The sequence below is a fragment of the Galeopterus variegatus genome, unplaced genomic scaffold, assembly GCF_000696425.1.
Source record: "Galeopterus variegatus unplaced genomic scaffold, G_variegatus-3.0.2 Scaffold312, whole genome shotgun sequence".
In the NCBI taxonomy this organism is placed as follows: domain Eukaryota; kingdom Metazoa; phylum Chordata; class Mammalia; order Dermoptera; family Cynocephalidae; genus Galeopterus; species Galeopterus variegatus.
The window spans coordinates 37904-46582 of NW_007726423.1; the positions used below are offsets into that span (position 1 = coordinate 37904).

At 33.6% G+C, this 8679-nt stretch overlaps 1 protein-coding gene across 1 annotated transcript in view; it reads right to left on the bottom strand.

The window, feature by feature from the left end:
* Positions 1–8679, bottom strand: part of PIGK (phosphatidylinositol glycan anchor biosynthesis, class K) — a 123001-nt gene that overhangs the window by 32177 nt on the left and 82145 nt on the right. The window contains exon 10 of the mRNA XM_008567343.1: positions 3584–3668. Coding sequence (XP_008565565.1) covers positions 3584–3668 — 85 coding nt within the window. The remainder of the gene's footprint in view (positions 1–3583; positions 3669–8679) is intronic.

Below are 8679 nucleotides of genomic sequence, written 5' to 3' on the forward strand. Positions count from 1 at the left end.
GGGCTGGCCCTTATTACTGTCTTCTTTGTAAATGTATTTGTCTAGATTCTAACATTTTGCCTTTTAATTTTGTGGTACTCTATGTCATACAAATATTCCATTTTTATAGAGCTGAACATATCTTTTGGATTTTTGTGTTCACCCAGAATTTCTTCCCTACTTTCAGATTATACACATAGTTACCTAAAAATTCTTCTAAATTATCTATTTACTTATTTTACATTAAGTCTTTAATCTATACAAAATTTGTCTTGTACACAGTATGAAATAGGGGTTTAATTGTTTTCCTAATGATATAAAATATCTTTATCATATATTAAGTTATCAAATATAATAAAATTTTTTTCTAAATTCTCTATTCTAGTGCCTTTTATACCACAGGTATCAGTACTATCTGTTGCTTGTGAAATCAATTTAGTAGGCTTATTAGGCATTTTTTAAAATATAAAATAGAATAGAAAAAGAAAATATCAGAGTGTATCATATGTAACGAGAGTAAATGTTTCATAAAGGTTTTATTTTTGCTTTTTAACACACACACATAAACATACACATTAAGAGTCATTATGTAGGTGATATGTATTTCTTATTGTGAACTATAACCAATAAAGTTTGAAATCCATTCCTCCAGTATGTTCTATTGGTCTGTTAGTCTATTCCTTTGTCCATACCATGTTTATCTGATTATAGTTTCTTTAATGCTCTGGTACCTAGTAGGGCAAGTGCCTCTCTCTTTTATTTACTTTCTTTCGTTATTCATGGATATCTGTTCTTCTCCATAAATCATGTGGTCAATTTTTCCTAACCTTTGAAAAAAAAACTTGTTTGCATTCTAATTAGAATTGCTAGTTTGGGAGAATTTATACTTTTACGATATTGTTTCTCTCTCTCCACCATCAAGTATTTGGTATGTCTTCTTGTTCCTGATATATGGCATGTATCCATGGCGCTTATTATATAGGTCCTATGGTTTACTTGTTAAATTTAATTGTGAGTATTTTATCATTCTTCTCAGTGTTGTGACAGAAAAAATTTTCCCCATTCCGTTTCTGTGTGTTTATTACAAATACAGAGAAGCAATCAGTTTTATTTAGCTTCTATCTGGCTACTCACCAGATTATCTTATAAATTCTATCGTTTAAAACCTAACTCTCTTAGGTTTCCTAGATATACAATCATATTTGCTAGAAAAATTTACCCTATTTACCCTAGAAAAATGGTAAACAATTTGCCAGTATAAAATGGCAATAATGAGAATCCTAACTAACTCCTGATTGTAAAAATCAGTTTAAGTTTGAAGAAATGAATTACTAAAATGACTGAGACTCATTCCTCTCTCTCCTGTTTCTCTAGTTGCTCATCATATTATAGCCCCATCCCTGTTCCTCCCCCAAAAGCCTCCATCTTCCTGCAGCTTCTAAATTGTGCTACTAGTGAGAATCCCTGGCTTGTGATACCTGGGTGGTAGGGGACAGAGGAGATCCTGGCTTCAAGGTACTGTAAAAATACATATCCATCCATTCACATATATGCATACATGGCATAAAGCAAGCTGCTGAAAGGGATATCAAGAAATCAAGAATGCCCAAAAACATAATCAAATAGGATATATAAGACATGCAAATAAATAACTTTATTTCAAGTAGAAAAGACACCTGCTCCAAAACAGGCATAAGTAAAGTATAATGCAAGATTATTTCTCATAAAAGTAGTTACAGGTAAAGGTTAGTTATATACTACAATAATGCCATAATTTAGATATATGTATAGATCAAAAAGCTTTTGTGGAATTGCCTGAACCTAATTATCACATGTATTACTATATTCTTAGAGGAAAAGTGGTTTTCAAATAATCCACTGAGACGTGAACTTCTGGCAACATAATTCATTTGTTTCTTAAAGACCACTTGGATAAGTCAATGGTAATAGTCTCTAAGTTTTAGTACTGTCAAAAAGAGAAATAAAATGAATAGATGAAGATCCTGGTATTAACAACCACCTTTCCTGACTACTCCTTAATTGAGAACAGAATTAATTTGATTCAATAAAAACAAAAATAAAATAAATTCCTATCATGCAAGATTTCTTAAAGATTGAAATTTTATAAAATTGGCACTATAGAATTTTAATTATTTTTGTTATAATTCAGTGTTTAAAACAATACAGTCTCTCATGCTGCCAAAAAAAAAAAAAATCACAATCTAAAATTCTCATCAGGGTCAAAAATTTACATCTTTGAATTTACACAGTGTACAGTAGCAAACCACAGCTGTTACATAAACCACATGGTTTATTGGTTCACTCATGCTATAAAAATATTACTGACATTTCATCTGGTCAACCATCTTAAAGGTTAATTCTTGTTTCCTCTTTTGGATTTTATTCTAGGTGAACAGTTCTGGGCAGATTCTATTTACCTATTCAGAACAAACCACAGACTGTTTCACTGCTCACTCTTACTGTTAAGAACATATTGACTTGCTGCCTGCTCTGCTGTTTAATTCATTTATGCTGAGAGTCAGGCATGAAGACAGAATTTTAAATGTGACATTTGCAGACTGTTAGGTCATTTCAGCTCTGACAACACTAGGGAATTCCTGACATATAAACTGGACCTGATTACCAAGCACAGATGAGCTTCCCAAATGGGCAAATTCCAGATCGTTTTTATAGTTTGTAATACTAAATTTTAATGTCAAATGAAAAGATCTATATAGCCAACATTTTAAAGTAAACCCTGTCTCTTTTAATAAGCTTAAAATGGCACCACTTCTACTCAACCCGTATCAGCTAAATAAAAACTCTTTTGATTGAAAAAGACATATGGAAAGACTCACAATAACAATTAACATTGATAACAATTTGGAGAAATTCTGACATTTAAAGGCTTTTAATATTACAATCAGTAAGGCTCTGAAAAATCTGCTAGGTCTAAAGGCTATAACTCTAGTTAACAGACCACTTAAAATTATTAGATTCTGGCCCAGCAGGGCAGAGGCTATATGCTGTCAAAATTACAGTACAAAGTCTAAGCTTAAATACTTAACAACACTGCCTTCTCTAAGATTACATTTATGTAGAAGGGATGGTAGAGCCCTTATAATTGGAAATGAACAAATTGCCCACATGATGTGTAGAATTAGACTTTACAAGGGTTGATAATGGGATGGGGGGGGAAGAAGTAGGGCAAGATTGTTTTCTCTTTCTAGCTACTCCAAAAAATTACACCAAATGATATTTTTTCAGCTCTTTTTACTTGTCACTAACAAGTACTATGCACACTGGTTCAAAATGAAAGTTTTCTAAAATTAAGTTTTGTTGTTAAGTAATGCACTAAAGATAATTCTGATCTTACCCTGTATTTCATATAAGTAAGAATTCTAATGTTAACACAGCAAGTAGCCTTTTAATGTTGTGCTTTGAATGAGACTTTCACCTGTAAGAGATGTAGTCTAAATAGGGACAGATGGCTTGGAATGCCTTTCAGCTATAGCACATTGATTCTGAAAAACCTAACAAAAGCAATTACTTTTCAGAGATTAAAAATCTTGTTTCTTTCAAAAGAATAAAATGGAAAGCAAACCTGGTGTATTATCTGAGCTACAGGAAATTGATCAGCATATTTCAGAGGTTCCATTGGTTCTTCATCCATCTCGTCTTCCTTATAGCTGAAAAAAAGGAATTAAAAAACACAAAGCTAAGGTAAATATTATTTCAAATATGGCAAATATTTAAGTATGCCAAATATGAAATATATTAAAACGTATATATATAATGTGAGTTTTTGAAATAACAATCTCTGAAAAACCACCTAGTGGAAAATTTTAAATATGACTATAAATGTATTTAGACTGCACTTAATTATACGTAATAAGATTAACTAACATCACCTAATGTTCTCAGAGCCCGTCATTCATTCTGAGACTTCAAAATGTTTCAGAACTCTCTGTTCATACAGGGTGCTTTTTAACAGTCTTCAAAACTGAGCTCCAAACACATTCGACCCCCTTCTCTACGTAGCCATCTACTGTTTCAGACATATCCAACTACTGGCCACCCCACAGTGGGCCTCGCACCTCCAGGACTCTCTTACTTTCTCCATGTTGTTACATGATTGTAAAAATCACCAATTCTCTTCTTTGTCTATTCTTTTAAATATATTAATGTGTTTATACCCATCTAGGTACATTTTTTTTTACCTCCTTGAAGATAAAAATCATGTCTTATTCTTCTTTGTACATCCAATGTTTACCATATAATAAAGACTCAAATGTTGAGTGAACGTATGAATATATGAATAAAAATGAAACAAAACAACTCTTTGAGAGGTTATTTTATACAGAAAACATTTTCTTTAATATTTACATTTATAATGAGATGCAAAACTGACATAATGCATAACTGATACAATATAAAATAGTAAAATGCAGAAATAAGAACAAAAAATAAAATCTTCCCAAATGAAAAAAATTTGATGAAATGCTTTTTTTTTTTTCCCCCCTTTTTTTTGGTCTTTTTTCCGTGTCCGGCAACGGATCACAACCCTCAGTGTCGCGCCCGCACCGGACCGGGACCGGCAACGGGATCGCAACCCTCGGTGTCGCGCCCGCACCTCGCTCAACCAGTGAGCGGGAACCGGTCTGTATGTGGGATCCGAACCCTCGGCGGAAGCGCCGCCACCCTCCCAAGCGGCGCACTATAGCAGTGCGCCACCAGGCCGGCCCCTTGATGAAATGTTTTTAGAAATTATTAACCCTCTTAGAAATAGCAAATAAACATTAGATTTCAAGACAATAAGACCTAAACATATTTAAACTTCCTTTTACCTTTATCAACTTATCAACTTGAAAACTAAAATTTAAAAACCTAAACTTTGAATTATCTTCAAAAATAAGCTAACTCAATTCAGGGGAGCTGAAGATTCTCACTAATGATGAAAGTGAAAAACTGTCTCAAACATTACTTTTCACAGAGGCATAAAGGAGAATGGTGGTGGCCAGGGGCTGGAGGAAGAGACAATGGGGAGTTATTATTTAATAGGTAGTTTCAGTTTGCAAGATGAAAAATGTTCTGGAAATGGATGGTAGTGATGATTATACAATAATGAAAACATACTTAATGCCACTGAACTGTATAGTTAAAATGGTAAATTTTATGATATATACCCGTTATGGGCCGAATTCTGCCCCCCACCACAAAATTCACATTTTGAAGCACTAACCCCCAGTACCTCAGAATGTGACTGTGTTTGTAGACAGGGTCTTTAAAATGATAATTAAGGTTAAATGAGGTCATTAGGGTAGGCCCTAGTGACCTCATTTATGTTGCGTAAGCCACCCAGTCTGTGGTACTTAGTTATGACAGCCCTAGCAAACTAATACAGCAAAATTTTAATTATTTTACCACAATTAAAAATAAACTAAAATAAATTGACCAAAAAAAAAAAAGCTTTAAAGCATTTTACAATGTATATTTAAAAAGTCTACTCACATTATGTATAAAAAACACATATATAGCCACAAAAGAAAAAAATTAATTGGACATCACCAAATTTTAAAACTTTTTTGTTTCCAAAGACACCATCAAGAAATGAAAAAACCTACGGAACGGGAGAAAATTTTTGCAAATCGTTTATGTGAAAATGGACTTTCATCAAGAATAAGAGGGTACTTCAAAAAGTTCATGGAAAGATTTGTATTATCTTTTCATTCCATTTTTTAACAAACTTTTTGAAGTACTCATATATAAACATTACAATGCAATAAAAAAAGACAACTAAAAAATTTTCCTTTCTTATTAAGAACATTCTTAAGTGAAAGTGATATACTTTTGTTTCTTTCTTTTTTACTGTGGTCTATGGTGGAAAGAATGCAGTGACTACTTGTGCAGTTTGGTGCTACTGCCTTGATTCCTGTTAAGGTGTCAGCAGTTTAGTAAATATGTGCCAAAAAAATGAAAGAAGTAATTCTAAGACAGTAATTCTAAGAGTACACAGAAATATGAAAAAGCCACTCTTCATCTGTTAGTCCAAAAATCTAAATAAAGTAACAACGTATAAGATGAAATACATTTTACTTACAAAATGTCTCTCAGTCAATATAAAAGAGATTTCTTTGGGTATACAAAAATATTTGAAATCTGGCAATTTGTTTTGAGTAACTTTTTAAAATGCCAAGTAGTTATAAAAAATTCCAAACACATTTCTGTATTTTATTTTTACAGTATTTGCTGAACCATCTGAAAGTAAGTTGCAGATACTGCGACAGTTTACATCTAAATATGTCAGCATTTAACAACCAAGGATATTTATTGTATTAGTCAGGGTTCTCCAGAAAGTCAGAATCAATAAAATATGTATATAAAAATATGAGAGGGGATTTATTAGGGGACTTGGCCCACTCGATTGTGAAGGCTGAGGAGTCCCACAATAGGACATTTGCAAACTAGATGCTGATAGCATGACTCTGTCCAAGTCCAGGAGCCTCAGAACCAGGGAAGCCATTGGTGTGATTCTCAGTCCAAAGCCAAAGGCCTGAGAGACAGGGATGCCACTGGTATAAATCCTGGAACCCAAAGGCTGAAGAGTCTCAAGTTCCAATGTCCACAAACAGCAGAGAAGAGTGTATCCCAGCTCCAACAGATAGAGAGACTGGACTTCTCCTCCATTTTCATCCTCTCCAGGCCCCCACCAAATAGCAAATAGGATAGTGTCTGTCTGTATTGAGGATGGATCCTTCCCACCTAGTCCACTCAGGCCTCTTCTGAAAATACCCTCATAGACACACCCTAAAAAATTGCTTTACCAGGTTTCTAGGTATTCCTTAATCTGATCTGACACCTAAATTAACCATTACAGATATATGTGAAATTTTTCTTCATAACTATGGCATTTTTTCAAAGTCACTAAAAGTGTAACTCACAAGTAATCTTAGGTATCACTATAGACATAGCAGTTTTTTTACTTATTCAATGTTTCACAACCAATTAAAATAATTACTCATTTTTAATTTCTTGGAAATGTTTGTTAATGTGTTAATGTGATGAAGTATGATGCCAAGTTGATTTTTCTTTCCATTTTAATTATTTTCATTTTTAATGCATTTTTAATTTTAAATTACATGTTTTTTGGCTTGGCAGCTCAGACAGTCAAGTTCTTCCCTTTTATTTTAAGTTCTAATCCTAGCATATCTTAAGAGTTGGTTGTTCTAGATCAATTCTCCCAGGTACACAGGAGACAGGAGTCATTTCAATATAGATATTCAGATCTCACTTTATTTCAGAAAAGTTTATTATAATTTTAAATATTTTTCTGTTCATTTTCCATTCATTTTTCTAGCTCAAGGCATTGAACTAAATACATTGGATGTTTTTCTATCACTTTCTCTTTCTTTTTCTCATTTTAATTTCATTTTCTTGACTCCTTTTCATTTCTATTCTTTATGTCCCTTACTGAATGTTTGATAGTATCTATCTTCTCTTGGGTACCTTGCAATTTAGTTTTCATTCCTAAGATGATTTTTGTCTTTTTTATTGTCAGTTTCTTCCCAGAGTTCAGTCAGCTCCTGTTTCACAAATCTTCCTATTGTATGTCCATTTCAATTGTGAGTTTTTGAATGTCTGACTCAGGGTGTCCTTTTATAATGCAATTGCCTGTTCAATACACGCTATTCACATCTGAGTGTTCATTCCAGTTTTCCTCTGTTTTGTGGTTTTTCTTTCCTTCCTTTTTATTTTTGATTTCATTCAGTGTGTGTAGGTGCATACCATTTACTGAGTTCTGATTTAATTTTCTGTTCTATTCTTAGAGTAACTTTGTACAGATACTGGCTTCTTTTTCTGTTGAGGATTATTCAGGACCAGCAATAGCAAGTTATCTTGTGACAGGAGAGAAACAAGATAAGTTTGCCTATTAGGTTTCTCAGTTCAAGAGCACCCTCTTCTGTGGCTACAATGAAGTGTAGTTTCTTTAATAAATGGTACTTTGTTTTGGGGGGAGGGACAGAATTTGCTGCTTTTTCAAAAAAATATTATGTTGTTTCCATAGGGCCCTTATCTTCAGCTATCTTCTGTCCCTTCACCACCAAGACTCGAAGGGACACCTCACTCTCACCCTACCCCTTGCAAGGTGTCTTCCATTATCCCAGAATTAGTGCTTTCCCAATACTGTCACATAAGGTCATCTATACTTTCTAAGCCCCAAGTCTCAAATCATCATTAACCAGGGCTCTGATCAACCACAGTCCATGCTTACAATTCAGAAAGAGAAAACTACAAATATTAATTTTAATTTACATGTGGTTGCCATCCTAAGGGAACCTAGACTTTTTCTCTTGCAAAATGGTAAAGTTCTCTTGCTTTTTCTTTGTTTTTTTTAAATATTTATTTTTTTTCAATATACAATGTGGTTGATTATTGTTGCCCATTACCGCAACCTCCCTCCCTCCTCCCTCTCCCCCCTCCCACCCAACAATGTCCTTTCTGTTTGCTTGTCGTACCAACTTCAAGGAATTGTAGTTGTTATGTCTTCTTCCCCGCCCCCCGGTTTTTTTGTGTTTGTGTGTGTGAATTTATTTATTTATTTTTAGCTCCCACCAATAAGTGAGAACATGTGGTATTTCTCTTTCTGTGCCTGACTTGTTTCACTTAATATAATTCTCTCAAGGTCCATCCATGTTGTTG